This window comes from Pollicipes pollicipes, unplaced genomic scaffold (assembly GCF_011947565.3).
Source record: "Pollicipes pollicipes isolate AB1234 unplaced genomic scaffold, Ppol_2.1 Scaffold_5658;HRSCAF=6696_pilon_pilon_pilon, whole genome shotgun sequence".
Taxonomy (NCBI): domain Eukaryota; kingdom Metazoa; phylum Arthropoda; class Thecostraca; order Pollicipedomorpha; family Pollicipedidae; genus Pollicipes; species Pollicipes pollicipes.
Window position 1 is genome coordinate 110,907 of NW_023596729.1, and position 18,372 is coordinate 129,278.

General features: G+C 56.5%; 1 protein-coding gene and 1 long non-coding RNA gene across 2 annotated transcripts; both read left to right on the top strand.

Moving 5' to 3' along the window:
* Positions 1 to 3,825: 3,825 nt before the first annotated feature.
* Positions 3,826 to 15,981, top strand: LOC119102128 (early endosome antigen 1). The gene is made up of 12 exons (XM_037225483.1): positions 3,826 to 3,863; positions 4,127 to 4,311; positions 10,897 to 11,050; positions 11,479 to 11,630; positions 11,843 to 11,968; positions 12,346 to 12,447; positions 13,326 to 13,420; positions 13,725 to 13,851; positions 14,067 to 14,140; positions 14,532 to 14,682; positions 15,141 to 15,158; positions 15,943 to 15,981. The coding sequence occupies exons 2-12, from the start codon at positions 4,270 to 4,272 to the stop codon at positions 15,979 to 15,981; spliced, it is 1,080 nt and encodes a 359-aa protein (XP_037081378.1). The 5' UTR covers positions 3,826 to 3,863; positions 4,127 to 4,269.
* A 417-nt stretch (positions 15,982 to 16,398) lies between these two features.
* Positions 16,399 to 18,078, top strand: LOC119102124 (uncharacterized). Its single transcript, XR_005094651.1, has 3 exons — positions 16,399 to 16,445; positions 17,369 to 17,519; positions 18,048 to 18,078. It is a non-coding gene; the product is annotated as an uncharacterized LOC119102124 (long non-coding RNA).
* The last annotated feature ends 294 nt before the right edge of the window (positions 18,079 to 18,372 follow it).

The window sequence follows — 18,372 nt, forward strand, 5'->3', positions numbered from 1 at the left end:
ATTGCGCACGCACTGACGGGCTGACGGGCGGGCACCATGGGTGCGTACCTGGTTGGAGTCGAGGTACAGCTCCTCGAGAGTGCGCTCGAAAGTGAACACCTCCCGGGCACGTCGCGCAGTGAAGTGTGCCGGTAGTCGAGCTCGTGCACCTCCTCGGCCCGGGCTCGGAAACAGCCGCACAGCCCCAGCATCTGTCGCAAGGCGGCCAACAGCGCACTGAGTGAGTAGATCAGAGCGATGGTGGCGATGATTCCTATGGATGTGATGAGCTTGCTCGTTTAAACTAGAACTAGAACTGGGCAACCAGAGATTGTGTCAGCTGAAAGAGCTCAAGGCACCCTTTCTGTGCGACCCTGAGCCAAACAACAATGCTGTTTGTTATGCTTGAGATTTAAAGCATGGGCAGTGGGAAGGGAGGACGGTTTTTCTGCCAATGCAATGAGTCAAGAGTTTCGGATAAGCAAACACCTCCAAGCTCTGTCACATTTATATGCGCGGTTTGAGAAGGGACAGGCAGGACAGCTTCCAACCTTTGCAGAAGTTGTTCGGTTGGTGCGGATGCTTGATAGAATCATCTAGGAAGCAAATTACAAGTCTAATGTAAGCCCCAATTAATTGAACAAGGAAAGGAGTGGCCATGTGAACTAAGGAAAACAATTATAAAAAACATAATCAGGCAGTAGCAGTTATTTGAAGACCTACAGAAAAACCTGATAAAATGTGAGAACCATAGTACTGGTAAAGAATGGACCAGAAAAGTACAATGTTTATTCAGACCACATCCATCTAGAAACAGTTTTTTGCTGATCTTGGGGGAAAATGTCATTGTAATATGTGAGAATCTTTTAACCATTAAGCATCCTTTGGCAGAGATTGATACATCATTGCCCATATATCATCAAACCAGTTACTAACAGTAGTTGCATGCTATAATGCAACTTAAATCTCATAACTTGCGTACCACTGGCATTTGTAGGCAGCTTGGTATGTACACTATACATCTGCAGCACACAATGTCCAGCCCAAGAAACTGTAAAACCAGCAAAGTTCCTATTGCATGTGGTGGTTTGCTTGAAGTTTGCAGTGCTTTGGTGCAAGTGCTAGCAATTAACAGTGAAATGCTCTACTCTGCTGTTGTGTGTGGAGTATCTGCCCACATAAGGAGGGTTACACTACTGCACATTACAACACTTATTTAACCATGCTTCTGTTGGTCATCACAGTGAACTGTAAGGTAGATTTGAGCCATTCTAGCCAATTTGCTCTCAAGCAGATTTTTACAGCAAACAAGGTGGTGAATGAACATCACATACCACTAAATAGGTACATATCAAGTTGCCTGGCTGAGGTCTGGTATTCTAGAGAGCTAAGGGCCAAATGTCACAGCCTAGACTGCAGCTAATCAGAAATACCCCAAAAGGTGATTCTCTACTTCTTCTTTGTTAGCAGCCACAGAAGGTTCATACCCATGCCTGGAATGATGTGGTTGAATGTGAAAGGGAACACTGCTTGCACATACCAGCACTAAGTCCTGCATAGCAAAATTTATCCTGTAGAATATGCAGGATGTAAACAAATTATATGCCCAAACCTCCAGCTCCCAATCAGCCACTGAACCCACACATCAGCCACTGCTAATCTGCTGCCCTTGACCCCAGCCTTGACATCTGACCTGCCCAGCCTGATTGCCGGAGCCTGAGGGATCTGAATGCTGGGTTAACCTCTATCTGGCTCAATGGTGACTGGCTCATCTGAATGATGGGAGGGACAATAGACAGCAAATCCAGGGCTGGGATATGATAATATGAAGCAAATCTATACATCCCTGTAACTTTCAATGCACATATCTTATACTTTATTATTATAACCTATTACAAGGGGCCTATGCATCTAAGGCACAGCACGGGCAGACTAGTGGTGCTCCAATTTTTCTTCTAGAGATGCATGCCACTTAGCTTATAAACCTTCTGAATAGATATATGCCAATTAATTTGGCAAATGATAGCTAAAAAAATATTTCTCTACTGCATTCGACTAGAATATCAATCTGTATCCAGCTTGGAATGCTTCTAGAGATTTGTCAAGGACCAGCATTCAGCCTACATTTATGCCCATGCTCAAGCAAGACTCAAGATCCAGTATGGAGTTAAGGACACCAACAAGAACTGTGATCTTACCTGCAATATCTTGGCTACAAAAAAGTGTATGCATGATGCACACACACACTTATACAGGTTTCATAAGTATCTACCTACAGAATGGACAAGGATATCTTCTTTTTCAAGTAAAAATATCCATCAAAAGATAACTGACAAATTTTAACATGTACTGGTATTTAAATCTAAGCCCATTTGAGCTAGAAACCGCAATTTAGAGTATGGTGAGTGAAAAAAGTGAAAAAAGGATCTGCTAGTCTAGCATTCATGGCAAGTCAGTGCTAGCCAGGAATCAGGCCCATCTTTAAACAGGAAGCAGTGGAAACCAGGAACCAGGGCCTAGCATCCATTTACATTAGAACTTAAGGCATCAAAAACCAGAACCTTGCATTTATAAAAGAAGCAGTTACCAGCAGGATCCAGAACCTCACCATCCAGAAGTGAAATTTGGAACCAGAAAACCAAAAATTTATAACTAGGCATATCCCTGCCAGCCAGCTTGGAGGCAATGCTGTACACCTCTTCATGTCACTCTACATCTAAGGGATGCCCTGTGCTGTTGAAATTGACTACAAAACAATTGATAGTTGGATCACACAGATGTAACACGGGTATAAGTCATATTCAGAGCACAGTAAACTAATGGTTCCACTCAACAGCTCATAGAAAATGGCTGAACCATTTTATTAAATGGCAAGGAACCCCATAACACTCCAAAATCCCCATCACTGACAGGGAATAGGACATCACATTAAAAATGCTCCAAGGCCTCACTGCAGCCTAATCACCTTAAAGACTCTGAAATTCTCAAACCGCTGCATAGTGCTCCTCGCAGTTCTGTTCACTGCCTGCCCTGAGTAATGTTCCACTTGAGCAACCATGCATGAGTTTGACGAACCCGTAATTACGGGTGCAACGAGGACATTTCCCACATCAGTTTCAAGGCAGCAGCACACTTCACCAGAAACCTACCGCTGAAGCATCAAAGTTTCCGCGCTTCTGTAACCATAAAGTAGATAATACGTTGTAAGCCAATTCAATATGAATGGGACCGTGTGAACCGCCCTCTTCTCCCCCTCCCGCAATTCTCCTCCCTCCGGTCGGCTTCGGTAGGTAATCAACCGTCATATCCTGACGATATTCTGGTTGTATGTGTTAGCGCCATGATTGCCGAGAAACGGAATCTAGTAGCTTTCCGGTAAGTCAGGCCAAATGCTGGTCCCAAAAATTGTTCGTGAATATAGACGATAGCCAGTCTATGCTTTACCACTCTAATATTTAGATTACAGGATAAAACGTGTAGGATGGAATCCCGTGTTTACCCTTCTTTCTGCGCTTTTGTTGTTTTTAAACTAGCGCGTAGCAATTGATAACTAGATGTTTACAATTTGAAATCAATTTTGTTTGACCTTGAAAACAAACCTGTTTCATGGACTCGATGTGCTCAATCTATGGACATAAGCCAACGAGGGTTCTCCCAAATGTCGAAATTTGTCACATTTCCTGTTAGTACTTATGTGGAAACTGCGCAGGCCATAGAACATTAAAAAAAATACTCAAGTGACACATTTAGATATGGAAGCGTTTTCGCCATTTGTCAGCCTTGATATAAACGTAAATAGCGTCTTTGGCAAACGCTCACACACTTGTTTAGTGTGAATGGATACGAATGTGTATAGTGTGATGGGTGGAGCGGATCGCTGGCAGGTAAATGGACCGTAAATAAATTGAGACGAAGAACATTCTATAAAATTTGGAAAAGTTCCCAGCCTCTTCGAATACAGGCACAATGCCCACCCATCTACGTAGCATCAAAACGAAATGAAATTTATCTCCGGTCAGTGGTGCAAGCGAGGCTACCCAACGTGCAGCATCGCTCAGTTTGGGCATCGTTAGGCTGTAGGCGATTGGCCGGCTCTGGTCTCCGGCCTGAGTGGGATGATTTATCTACTCACAATTTTGTGTTGCAGTGAACAGGATGAGGTGCTGAGTTTGTGCAGCTGCATGACTGGTGACCTGCCCAGCATCCACTACGCCTGGTACTGCCTGTGGCTCCCAGCAAGAGTTGACAGTACAGTGGATATATTCAGCAGAGAAAGCAGATTAATTTAGAATGTTTAATATAAAGAATATTGTGAAGAACATCACAGATCGGGTATGTACCACCCACTTAATCCACCAGCATTTAGTCATGTTGGTCTGCATGCTTCAGAGAACATTTACAAGGTGCTTGGAGAAGTCAATTCCTAATGCATGAAACAGCACGATCTTTTTAATGGGTTTTGTTGGTGTCTACCTTAATTTGTGGATATGGCCCCATTGACAGTGGAGAAGTTGACAGGAAAGAGTGGCAATGGCCAGGCTTTTTCAAATATTTAGAAATGTATTTTAGTCCCTGCAACTCTTGTTGCTTTGCCCTGTCCACTTACCTGCTTCAAGGAAATACAAGATCATGCAATGTCACTATGGAAATCCTTGCATGTTGGATAGTCTGTACAGTAAAAAAGGCTTGATGTTGGCATTACCAACAATATTCTCAATAAGCCATGCAGGCTTAATATACTTATATGCTGAATTATCAGATTCTGTTTGTGTAATTATTCTGGATGTTATATATAATTCATGGTACATAAGTTTAAACTATGCCATGTGTCAGTAGTCCAAGACATACAAGCTGCATTCTGCTGACAATGCCAAGTTGTGCAAGCTCAGCCTATATGCATTAGTAGACCTCGTGGCATTGTTTTCTGGACATTGTGGTAAACCTCTTGAATGCATTGGTAGACCTTGTGGCTACTGATGCCATTGGAGCACCACATGCTGTTTTAACCTATGCAATGTTCTATTTTGTGGAAATGTGTGAATTCCTAAAGAATGATTTGGTAAAAGTTTGCAGGCCCATGTATGATGTCAGGCTGGCAATGGCAATGCATATAATTTTAGTAATTCATCCTTGTTCAAATATTAACCAAGCCAGTGATGAAGGTGCATCATTAGGCCAGTCATTTGCAGGCATCCCCAGGGTTCATTAGAAGTGGTGGCAATACCGCAAATCCATGCATTGGCAAATCCTTTATCTTATTTGATCTTGTATGGTTAACAAGCAACCAAACTACATTACATGATTGCAGACTTGCTACAAGTGCTGTTATTTGCTTAGTTCTTTCTTAAAGAATTCATGAAAGGTTATCTCAGATCAGCAAGATCAAAATTTAATTACATGCTCAAATTATGTAAGTACACCTCAATAGTTAAGTGGACAGACCAGCTACTGCATGATATCTGTTAGTAAGGTTTAGGAAAATATTTTGTACTTGACTTTCAGTGCAGAGTCTGGCAAAGTATTCTCTCTAAATTATAGAAAAAACAATGTTTTCAGCATTTCACTAGCTAAATTGCTGCTTATGCTAACAAGGTAATGATACATTCTTAAATTGATTAACCCTTGTGGTTGCTTTTGGTCACTTAATGTTTTTCATCATTTTGGTGGAACAAAATTTAATACATATAACAGGATTAACTGATCTTATTACAATGATTTAAGTTTTCATTTAATTCAGGAATTACTTGTACAGTATTACTGTAGAATAAGGAAGAGCCATGAAAGTATTACATGCTGCATCAGCTCAAGATAACTATCACCAGCCAGCACAACAGCCTCCTGCCTGGTGCTAAACCATGCCAGCAGAACCATGAGCACACCTGCTGGACAATGCCTGGGTGCCAAGGGCACCAGCGTGCCATGCTAACAGTCTGGTGCAATGCTAACAGGCCAGCGCCGGGCCGGGCTGGGCGGCGCGCGGACGGGGCACTGAGGGGCGGTGTGCGCCTTTCAGGAGCGCGCGCGGCGGTGATGGCGGCGGCGCCGGCGGACGGCCGGCTGCCGGACGAGCTGTGCCACGAGCTGCGCCGATGGTGCCGCGACCAGGGCCTGGTCGGCGAGCTGCGCGCCTTCTTGCGCCAGCGGCTGGTGGGCCTAGTGGGCGGCGGGTGCGCGGCGCCGGCCGACGCGCCGCCGCTGGCGCTGCTCGCCGCCGACCTGCTGCGTCACCTGGGACTGTGGTTCGCGCGCGCTGTGCTCACCTCGGAGGCGGGTCTGGCGCTGGCCGGGCCGCCCGACGCGCGCCTCTCAGCCGCAGAGGTGGCTCGCGTGGTGGCGGCCTGCGGTGGCGCCGCCGGCCGGCCCGTGTGTGACGAGTACTGGGCGGGAGACGAGCCGCTGGTGACGGTGCTCTTGCGACGGCGCCGACCGGCCGCGCCGGCCGAGCCGACAGCGCCCGCTGAGCCGGCAGCACCCGCTGACGGCGAGTGCCGCCAGGCCGGCAGCCTGGAGCTGGGCCTGCTGCAGTACCGGCGCCGCGCCGACCGGAAGGCCCAGGAGCGAGTGGCTCAAGAAGTCGACAGATTCAGGAAAGACGAGCTGAAGAAGATACAGAAACGCGAATACCAGCGATACAAGAGCAAGCTGGAAATGCTCCGTCAGGAGATGCAGGAGAAATACGAGATGGAGTTGGAATCAGCCAAGAGGCGGCTAGACGTGGAAAGAGATGGGCTTATTGCCGGCTTGGACTTGGAGAGGCAGCGTTTGGAGCAGTATAAGAACACCCTTCATACCCGGGATCGGAGCATCAAAGAGAAAGAACTTCTGTTGAATGATTCTCTTGCAAACCATTCGTTTCAAACACATCGTCTTTCTCCAGAGAAGGCAGCTTGCGACAAGATGTCGCAGACCGATTTTGCCGTCACTACCGCCAGTCAGACAGAACCTACTTTGCCACACCGCGCGAAATTGAACGTGACGTTCGACGCCGAAAACGGCGAGGAGCCGTTCCACTATCACTCCGTGGCGACACCACGTCGCCTTGTGATCCCTTCACACCTCGCCTCGCCGGACCGTCCGCCTAGCCGCCAGATTCAGCCCGACCGCCTCCGCGCCGCCGGGACAGACCTGCGGCCAGTGGCAGTGTCGGGACGGGAGGCGAGCCACAGCGGCGGTGACGCCGGCCGGGCCAGCGTGCGGCCGCCCGCCGCCGCCAGGGAGCGGCTCATGGCGGAGCTGGAGCGGCGCGTGGCGCAGCTGGAGACCAGCCTATCGGCCAGTCGCTCCGGCTCGCAGGTCTCCTCTCCGGAGCGGCCGCGGGCGGCGGCGGCGGCAGCGGCCGGTCACATCGGGTCGCCTGAGCCGGCGGCTGTGTGCTGCGCAGGCCGCGCGCCCGCCCTGCTCGAAGAGAACACACGCTACCGCGTGGCACTGGAGCGGCAGCGCGTCGTGCTGGAGAGCCTGGCGGAGCGCTCGGCGGAGCTGGAAGTGCAGATGCGCGCGCTACAGCTGGCGTCACAGCAGGCGCGCCTGCTGGAGAGCGGTGGCGCGGCCGAGCGGCCACTGGCCACCTGTCCGCACCCTCTAGCGCCGCCGCCGCCGCCGCCGGAGCCGGCGCCAATGCCTGCTCCGGCGGCGGCGCCAGTGCCGCTGGTCGACACGGATAACCTGCTTGCCGACACCCGTGGCCGACTGGGCGCACTGTCGGCGCAGGCCGGCCGGCTGGCACGCCAGTTCCGTGCCTACCAGGCCGGCCGGCAGCAGGAGGAGCTGGAGCGGGCGCTAGGCGGCGTGCGGCGCCAGCTGTTTGGCGGCGAAGAGCGCGTGACGCCGCCGTCGCCGCAGCCGCGGCCCACCACGCTCTCGCCGGCAGGTGTGGCGGCCGGCGGCAGGCCGGCCGGACACCCGCGCACCTGGTCCGAGCCGGCCGACCCTGGCGCCGCCGCCTCGCGCGACGCTCGGATCGAGGAGGTGCTCCGGCGGAGCCGCCTGGCGGCCGCGCTCAGTCCCGGGGCGGCCGAGAACCGGAGCGGCGGCGCGCTGACTGGCCAGGACCGGAAGATCGGCGCGCCGGCCGGCCGGGACTGGTGGGTGGGCGCGCCGCTGGGTCGAGACCTTCAGTCGGCGGTCCGCGCTGCGCTGCCCGTCCGACCCGTCAGGGACGTGTCGGAGGCGCCGTCGCGCTCCGGCCGGCCGCCGGTGCCGGTCGGGAGTGCAGAGCGGTGGTCGAACGCGCTCGGCTCGTCCCAGAGCGCGCGTCCGGCGACGGATCGGGGCCGCCCGGCCGGATCGCGGCTCTTCAGCCTGCTCGCTCCGGACCCGGAGAGCGAGAGCGAAGCCGCCTCGGCCCCACCCCGGCTGCCGCCGACCGCCCAGCACCAGACGGACGCGGCCGTTAGCTGGACAGGGCCGGGTGACCGTCGGGGAACGAACCCGGAGGTGACCGGGTCACCGGCGCAGGTGGCGAGCTGGCAGAGGCCGGCGGACAGACCGGTCTCATTTGACTCTGACAGGGCTGATGGACAGCTGGGAGTCCAGCTGGACTTGGACACGCAGTGGAAGAGCTCCGCGAAGCTGCAGGAGCGACGGGACCATGCAAGGGCAGAGGCAAGCGCGCGTGACGGTCCCGCGGCAACTGGGCAGGGTCAGGTTGAGGAGCAGCAGGCTCGCTCTGACGCGAGTCCACAGTTGGGGTTTTCTACCGGCGATGACAAGACTAACTCCCAGCCTCTGCCCACGGATCAAACATCGGAGCCAAACCCGGCCGTGGATCTGGACTCGCACTGGAAACCCAGCGTAGATTTGGACTCGCAGTGGAGAAGTGGTGCGGGCCCTCTCCCGCCTGCAGGCGCCGAATCACAAGACAGCGTGGACGTCAATAGTGAGGCGGCCGGCGTCAACGAGCAGCAATGGCCGGGCGTGCAGCAGGAGCGGCCGCCCGGTCCGGACAGCCCGGCGGACGCAGATGATACGGCGCGGTCCGCCGGTCCGTCTCCGGCTCCTCCGGCCGTCGACCTGGAGGCCCTGTGGAGACCGGCCGCTCAGCGGTCCGCGGCGTCGGCGGAGCAGGCGCCAGCCGCCGAACAGACACATACGGACGGTGACGTCAGTCGACGCCCGCCTGATGACGACAGACAACGGCAACGGGATGAGATCAGCAAGCCCCGGTCTCCCGATTATGACATCACACACGGTCGCTCTGCCGGCGACGTCGCCAGCCGCCGCTCACCCGATGATGACGTCATCAGCCGCCGCTCTCCCGATGATGAGGTTATCAGTCGCCGCGCAGCCGATGATGAAGTTGTCAGTCGGCGCTCACCCGATGATGACGTTGTCAGTCGCCGCTCACCCAATGATGACATCACCAATCGCCGCTCACCCGATGATGTCACCAGCCGCCGCTCACCGCCGGTGGTGACGCCGCTGCGGCCGTCCGGCGGCAGCGACAGCGGCTCGGCAGAGCGCAGCGGCGCGCTGTTCCGCTCGTCGCTGGGGTACTGCGGTGGAGGCGGCCGGCGCCGGGGCGTTCCCGCTGCCGATGAGCGAGACGCCGCCGCCGGAGGAGACGGCCGGGTCCGGCGGCGCCTCGCCCCCGGCGGCGGCGCGATCCGGCTCGGCCGACTCCGGTCGGCGGCGCTCGGAGGCCGGCTCGTCGGGGCCCGGCCGGTCGCCGTCCGAGTCCATCTCGGCGGCGATCGGTGCCGACTCCGGCGGCGACGATGACGACTTCTGGGGGTGAGCGGCCGCCGACGGTGCGCCGGCCGGCGGAGGAAACCGCGATCACGGAGGCGCGCTCGTCCTGAGCATGGAGAGCAACGAAAGCATCGTGATCTGGGTGAAGTGCTCGCTGATCTTGTGCATCAGCTGTTAATCGGTGATTACGGTGTTGTGCACACGGCCATGACGCCCGTTCGATCATGTGACAATACGTTTCAAGCATTGTTGTGTTGCGTGCTTTATGCCTTGCGCAGTTGGAAAACGTGTCCGTCCATGCCGACCACAGAGTTAATGAAATAGGCACATCTCCTTAGCACTGCTGTCTACAATGTTTCTTAGATGCAGCTCACCTAATGGATGCGACGTATTTACCTTTACCCGCTGTAGTAATTGTATGTACGAATTGGTGCTGTTTGTATACGAAGTTAATGTTCGACACATTCAATACAAGTTAGATTGCATTGTCTTTGTTTGATTTCTTTACCCCTCAAACACGAAAGACGATGGCAACTAGCACACAGGGAGCCGGTGTAACGCTATGACTGCTTGCGTAACGTGATAACCTACTGTATAGGCAAATCGCTGTCTGCTTTGGTGTGCTGCCCCCGTTTTTTTATTCATCGTCGTTAATTTTATCGTCATTCACCATTTATCATTTCATCATTTCAAATAGCTGGTTTGTCGTGCGGTTTTATACTAACTGCACGACTCGCGCTCTGTGGACGTTATGTTGCAAACTCAAACGGGATAATTTCAACAAGTCCATAGCCACCAAATTCATCTGAAACGTGCGCCCTTGTGCTGCTTTCCCACGGGACACTGAATGCTTCCCTGGCTTTTGAGCGTCACGGATGGGCACAGAACATTCACTTTAATTCATTCCAGGCGTTCTGTCGACACATGCTTTTTGGCAAAAGTCGTTTTTATTGTTGAACGACTCGGACTGTTTGCCCCATCCATCTCTTCGTGTAGATAGCTGTTCATGCTCTACGACATACGCATCGCGTGTAGAATCGGTATCATTTTGACTGCAAGTGACAAGGCTCACACTTCGGGAGGATGGAGGGCTGAAGGGTGTCAGTTGTGGCCCGCTGTTGCCATATGGAGGGCGTCAGATGTGGCCTGCTGTTGCCAGGTGGAAGGCGTCAGACGTGGCCCGCTGTTGCCATGTGGAAGGCGTCAGATGTGGCCCGCTGTTGCCAGGTGGAGGGTGGCCGGACGGCGTCGGTCTCCTCAGCAGAAGATGCCTCGGCCGCTGTCGGCGGTGCCGAAGGCTTCCTCTGCCCCACCTGCATGAAGGGCTTCGCCACTCCGGAACAGCTGCAGCAACATGACCAGACGGCGCACATCGACCCCTGTACGTCCGGCTGACCGGCTGGCCGGGGGTCACGGCTGGCCGCCGCACAAATACGGTTTGGATTGGTCGTTGGGTGGTGGCGCCCGACCATGTGTCTTTAGTCGACCATTTGGAAGGCTCGGTACAATCTGAGGGAGCGGTCTGAAGGGTTGTTGGAAACGGTCAAACCTTAAGTTATGACGTTGAAATGACAATGTCGGCAGTGGCTTTCTGAAATTCACATACTGATGCTAATAGATTCGTCTTGCTCATGACTCGGATAGCTTTATGCTGGGTGGTTTCAAAGCTGTTTCGTCAGTGGATCACCGCGTGTCAGTTTATAGTTGCAGCCGTGTCGTAAAGGGCCCTCTCCGCTCGCCGTCGCGCCTGGCTGGCGCTGGCTGCGGCCGAACGAGCGCCACTGACCACGCCACGTGTGACCGCCGCAGCCGCCACCTACCTGTGCCCGGTCTGCAAGGCTCGGCTGACCTCGTCGGCGGAGCTGGAGCAGCACTTCGCCAGGAACCACCCGCCGCTGCCGCAGTCGGACGACGTCGAGGTGCTGCAGCACGAGCTGACCGATGTCAACACCACGCTGAGGGTGAGTCCGGCGCCGCGGCGCCCGGCGATAGACTGCCGGCGGCGGCCCCTAACATCCGCCGAGCGTTGCGATGGGCCTGTGGATCTCGCTAGTTGGCAGTCTGAGATTCTCTGAATTTAGCGCTCGTAATGGACTTCTGAGGTGGCCTTCGGGAGGCGGTTCGGCTGCAGCAGCGGGTGAGAGCTTTGGGACCGTGCCGCCGCTGCCCCCAGGAGGAGCGCTGGTACAGTGAGGAGCTGAAGCGGGAGGTGGCCCGGCTGCAGCAGCTGGTGGAGGCGACCCAGTCCGAGGAGACGATGTTGTACCAGGAGCAGATCAAGGCGCTGCAGGAGAGCAAGGTGAGCGGGCGGCCGTCCGAGTCAGCCTCGCGGGCCGTGTGGGGTCGTACCCAGCCCCAGTACAGCTGCTGACGGGCTGCCGGGGGAGCACGGAGTAACGGCTTAAGTGGAGTGTTTTCCAACTGTCGAAGTTATAAAGATTTGATAATTCATGACACTCGATGACCCGTATATGATCTTCACTGCCTCCCCATGGTCCCTTCCTTTTCATTACCCTGATATAGTCTTATCTCCCATCCACCATCACCCCCCTCTCCCCCGGAGGTAGAGCGTTTTGTTCGCCACGGCCGGTGCCGCGTCAGCACTGTTGGCACGGTATCCCCGGCGATGAGTGCCGCCGCTGGGCCGCGCCGAGCCTGGAGCCCGCCTGTCGGCAGGCGCTGGTCACCTCCGAGGTGATGTTGCTGCGGAAGCAGCTGACGGAGGCGCTGGAGAGCAGTACAGCTCTGAAGCAGGACTACAAGACGCTGCAGGAGAAGGTGAAGGGAATGGAAGGAGAGCAGGAGGCCCGGGAATGGACGGCATTGCTTTGCTTAATTGTATAGATTTCACGCGCTGTGCCCCCAGTCATTACCACGAGGTGTTGTGAAGGCTCTGGAAAATCATATCTCCTGGCCGAGGTTCGCAAAATGTGCATATTTTCAGTGTGTTCCGCGATCTATTATCGCTCTCCAACGTTGTCAGCTTGCAAAGCATAATCGTTTGAGATGGGTGATGGTTACGTAAAGCTCGTTGAGTGGATCGTTTGGATTTAGCCCCAAGTGGTTTGGGTGACGTTTCCTGACATGCTGGAGCTCTCAGCTTTATGTCGATGCTTGGTCTAGTTTTGCCTCATCAATGCATGCACGGCACAATGAATGTGTTTTGCACACATTTCTTTGTGTTGTTCCATTGCCGCCAGACACCAATTCTGCTGTATGTGCATTATATTGTATCATGGCTGTCCCACCTGCTGCGAACTCGTTGCAATCCTCACCGTCTTTGTCGTGACATGGTCCTACAGTCCCTGATTTGTCCCTGTGGACCGATCATAGTGCACAGTCCGTACAGTCCTTAGTCGTAAGTGATCCTCAAGTCTTTGGTCTAGTGTGATCTGATGGCAGTTCTGAACTTGGCTTGGTCGTACACGTGACAGCACATGTACAACCAAGGCAAATCAGGTCCAAAACTTGACAAATCCAAGTCATCCAAGTCGGGGTCTCGAACGTCCAAGTTCCGTCCTGGTCACGGCGTCGGTCACGTCACGTTCATAGTGACATGACGCTCTCGCCGTGGCCTGGTCTGATAGCACAGTCGCTGACCTGACCTGACCTGACCTTAGCTGCACCTTTTGACCTGTCGCCCGGCACGTCGGCAGGCCGGGAGCTACGCGGCCGAGAAGGCGGCGCTCAGCGCCGCCGCCGATGACGCCCAGGGCCGGGTGGACATGCTGGAGGCGCAGCTCCAACTCAAGTAAGGCGCTCGGCACCCGCCACGCGGAGGTGCCCCCTACGGCACGCTCCGTTGTCCTGGAGCCACTGTTTACGCCACGCTCTATGCTCTCATTTGCGCTGTGCCATACACAGGAACATGACCGGTATTCTCAGCGCAGGAAAAAGTGCGTTTGTGTGTCGTAACGGTTTTTGATAATGGAGGGGGCGGGGTTGAGGTCTGTCTTGCGTCCGCTGGCTGCGGTGTGAGCTGCGCGGCAGCGTCGCGGCGCGTCCGCCGCAGGGCCAGCCCTGCCGCTGCACCGCCTGACGCCGCCCTGTTGCAGGAACAGCACCGACGACGCGGCCCTGCTGCGCCAGGAGCTGGTCCAGGTGCAGCAGTTGATGGACAGCGCGGCCCGGGAGCGCGAGGCCGAGCGGGACCGGCTGCAGCAGGAGCAGCGGGACCTGCAGGTCAGAGACGGCCGCCGGCCGCCTCACTGACGGCCGGGCGCAGTGCACCGCGCCGGCTGCAGCAGCCGCGGGAGGCGGGCGCGCACAGCTGTTGGGTCGCACTGTGGTCCCTGCCCGGCTTAGAGCTGGTTTCAAGGGATGTGGAGAATCTCGCAGATGCCCATCAGATTCTTTCGATACGGAATTTCATTTCAACCATGTGGGTTTGTTTTCAGGAGAAATACAGTCAGCTGCAGACGGAGCGACAGGCACAGACGAGACAGATCCCCAGCATGGAGGAGGTGGAGCGGTGAGTGGCCTTAGTGGTCTGCCACCGGCTCGGGTGTCGCTCAGCCATGTCGAGCGGCAGGCGGACCATCTTGCGACGACGACGATGCTAGAGCTGTGCACCAGTATCAGTTTAAGTGTGGGCCCAAGATTCATGCCAACCGTTTAAGCTAAGGGATGATTTTTAGACTCAACGAAGTCGGCACGACAGTACGTCTTTTATGTATTGCGTCGCGAATCGTTCAAATTTAAGTGGAAGCACCTTTAAGATTTTCGCATGACTTATCATGTGAAATATTGAATGCGTTTACACATGTTACACGAACAACACTGAGGCACTGTGTCTCCGTCGCATACCTGGCTGTACAGCACCTTAGGCCATCTCGCCGCAACGTGTGTCGCCCCGCTGCCAGGCTGACATCGCAGCTGAAGCTGAAGAGTGAGACGCTGCAGTCGCGGCTGGACCAGACGATGAGCTCCCTGGACGCCGCCACGGACCAGCTGAGCAGCTGCCAGACCCAGCTGACAGACACAGAGCGGCAGCGGCACCAGCTGGAGACGGAGGTGACGTCACGGGCCCACCCGCGGGACGCGCCGTCAGCAGGGTGACGCTCGGCTGGGGCGAGGGGTCACCGACATGTCGGTCGCGTCATGACGTCACCGTACCGAGGAGGGGTGACGTCACGGGTGGGTCTGCAGGGCATATAAGGCGGGGCCAAGAACGACGCCATCGAGTGGAGGGAGAAATGACGTCATAGCCTGTTGATAGACCTCATCAGACGGGCGTGGGGAAGGTGTCGTGTTGTGGACGTAAATAGGTGACCTTGGTTATGTCGGGCAGTGGAGACGATGGATGACGGCGGGCACGTCCCAGGCGTCTGACGAGCTGGCCAGTGTTCCGTGCTTGCCTGCCGTTCGTCACCAGTAACCACAGCCGAACCCGCCCCGTCCTCTGCCCTCTGCGGATGCGGCGGGCCGGCGGCCCTCCGCCTGAGCCGTCACGCCGGTGTGCCGTGTTCCAGCTGCGGTCGGCGCGAGACGCGGCTGGCTCGCTGGAGTCGGAGCTGGCGGCGGCGCGCGCCGAGACTCTCCAGCTGCGCGAGGAGGCCGGCGCCGCCCGCTCGGACGCCGACGGCCGCAGGGCAGGCTCCAGGTGAGGTTCGGCTGGCGGGTCGGTCTGCTGGGTGTCGAGGGTCGGCCGACGGGTTGGTCTGTTGGGTCGAGGGTCGGTCGGTGGGGCGATCTGCGGGGTCGGGGGTTGGCCGGCTGGTCGAGAACACGCATTTGCTTATGCGTCGTGCAATGCTTTTACAACATATCAGCGTCGAGTTTCGTAAGTGACTTCTGTACATCGCCGGTGCTATTCTGTTGGAAGTTCCTCAGTTGTCCGTGTATTCTCAGTAATGCTATGTCAGTGTCAGCATGTGAGTACGAGTGGGTCTGCAGGCCGACCGACCGATGATCACCTGCATTATTTGGAGTGAAGGTTTTCGCACAACCTTGAAAAACGCTTTCTGACCAAATGACACGGAATATGGCGGGGTTTATATTCCTAGTCCAGTACAGCTAATCGTATCGCCGGTTTAGGGCACAAAACCCAACACAACTCCCTCCTGGCGCCCATCTAGGTAGAAGTGAGAGTCGGAGTCGGACCCCCGTGTGATGCTCTGACTCGCCCCGCGTCACTCCCGACGCGAGAGCTGGTGTCGGAGTCAGACCCCTGTGTGATGTTCTGGCTCTTCCACGTCACTCCCGGCGCAGGAGCTGGAGTCGGAGTCGGACCCCGTGTGATGCTCTGACTCGCCCGCGTCACTCCCGGCGCAGGAGCTGGAGTCGGAGTCGGACCCGTGTGTGATGCTCTGACTCGCCCGCGTCACTCCCGGCGCAGGAGCTGGAGTCGGAGTCGGACCCGTGTGTGATGCTCTGACTCCCCCGCGTCATTCCCGGCGCAGGAGCTGGAGTCGGAGTCGGACCCCTGTGTGATGCTCTGACTTTCCCGCGTCACTTCCGGCCGCAGGAACTGGAGTCGGAGTCGGACCCCTGTGTGATGCTCTAACTCTCCCGCGTCACCCCCCGGCGCAGAAGCTGGAGTCGGAGTCGGACCCCTGTGTGAGTGCTCTGACTCTCCAGACCCCTTGTGATGCCCTAACTCGTCCACGTCACTCCCGGCGCAGGAGCTGGAGTCAGAGTCGGAGCACCTGCGCCTCCCAGCTGGACACGCTGCGCGGCCAGCAGCGGGACACGGCCGGCAGCCTGGACGAGCTCCGGACGGCGCTGCGTGACAAGGACGAGCGGCTGCAGGAGGCCACGCGCCAGCTGGACAACAGGTGGGCGTCCAGCCGGCGCCGAGGGGCGGCCGCCGGCCGAGCACCGGTAGCGGACGGGTCGGAGCCATGCCCGTGTGTCAGGTTGTGCGTGGGGTTCGGTGACAGGTTGGGGGGCAGTCACGTATCTCCGCAGGGGAGCTTGGCGGCATGCAGGGCATTGTGGCTCAAATGCAGGGTGTTTGTAGCCGTCCAGAGCCTGAGCGCGCGCCGAATATGATGATTTGCAATAGCGGATTATTTACTGATTGAATGCTGAATGCAACTGGGCCTGAATATAATATTACCCTGGACATCGGCCTATACGTTCCGCTTTTGAATTCTGGGTGATGTAAAACGCAACGCAAAACAGGGCTCTCCGCTAGGCACGCCCTTGGGTTCCAAGATCTCGATTTTGGGGCCCATGACCTTGCATTGTTTGATCGGTGATGATAAGAACATCAGAAGTAGCATGTTTGTTCGAGTTATCGATGATGATTGGGTTGCGTTTATATCATATTAATGATTTTGGTTTCGAGTATGCGTGTTTTTATTTTTTTAATTTATTTCTGTTTATGGTTGTAATTTGTTTCGACATCGAAAGTATCGTTTTCGGATATTGTTTGGTAGAATCGTGCGCAGTGGAAACCGTAACCGTTTCGAGTGCTGGCATACGTGTAGTGCACTATGACCACCTGGGTTTTCCGGGATACAAGAACTTAGCGGCGTCGTCCTGCCCGTTCCCCCGCCGGAGCGATTGCTAAGATGGCGGCGGTGCGGTCAGAGCCGTCTCCATGAACAAAAGTGCACGATTGCTCCTTTGCATCGTGCTCATTTTCTCATCCGTCTACATTCACCGCGCCGCTCCGGCGCCTTCCCGTAATTTGTTCCGCTGCCCCTGCGCTGCCTCCCGGGGAGAGTGGTCTGAGCCTTGGCCGCCGCCGCAGGGACGGCAAGCTAACGGCGGCGCAGGCGGAGGTGGCGGCCGCGCAAGCCGAGGTGGCGCGGCTCGAGGGGGAGCGGACGGAGCTGCGCTCCCAGATCGAGGCCGGCGATGGCGCGGCGGCCACCGCCCTCCGCCAGCTGGAGCAGCAGAACGTGAGAGAGCCGCCCGGCCGACCCGGGCACGGCGGCCGGTCCCCGGCGGACGGGCGTGTGTGTGCGGTCTGACGCCAGACCCCTCGATGCTGGCCGCCTTGGAGGGGGGGGGGGGGACGACCCTCGGCGGACGGGCCTGGTGCGCAGGCTGACCGCCAGACCTCTCGATGCTGGCCGCCTCGGGGGTGGGGGGGGCGCCGGACCCCCGGCAGGACGGGCCTGTGCGTGCGGTCGGACGCCAGACCCTCTCGATGCTGGCGTGATGGGTCGCATCGCACACTGCAGCCGCTCACTCAATGAGGCTCTCGGACGGGTACAGAACGATAAGTTTGTCGTGGCAGTGACGAGCAGAAGACAGTGAACGACCCCCTCTCTTTCAGCTTGCTCCTCTCTCACCGATCGACATTCGCGCCACCCGGCGTCAGCCCACAGTTTGTTCCCCTGTCGCCGTCACGGTGTATGTGTGTTCTCCCCGCCGGCGTGTGTGTCACGGCCGCCGCTGACCGTCCGCCGGGCCGTCCGCCCCAGGCCAGCCTGCAGCAGGCGGTGAGCCAGCAGCGCCAGCAGCTGGGCCAGCAGGCGGACGAGCTGGCGGCCCGGCTGGAGGCGGTGCACCAGCAGCTGACCAAGGCGCAGGGCGACCTGCAGGAGCGGCGCCAGGCGGCTGACAGGCTGCAGGCTGAACTGACGGCCGCCCAGGACCGGCTGGTGACGGCCGACACCGGACTGAAGGAGGCGGAGCGGCGGCTTCGCGAGAAGGTGCGGCCGACGCTGCCTCGCCGCTGCCAGCCACGGGCGCCATTGGTGTTGAGGCACTGCTTCGGGGAGAGGGGGGAGGGGGCGGTGGGCACTG

Coding starts and splice junctions, on each gene's coding strand:
- LOC119102128 (XM_037225483.1), top strand. CDS start 4,270: ATGTTTAATATAAAGAATATTGTGAAGAACATCACAGATCGG. Junction 11,051..11,478: donor GACGGCGCACATCGACCCCT/GTACGTCCGGCT, acceptor TGACCGCCGCAG/CCGCCACCTACCTGTGCCCG. Junction 11,631..11,842: donor ATGTCAACACCACGCTGAGG/GTGAGTCCGGCG, acceptor CGCTGCCCCCAG/GAGGAGCGCTGGTACAGTGA.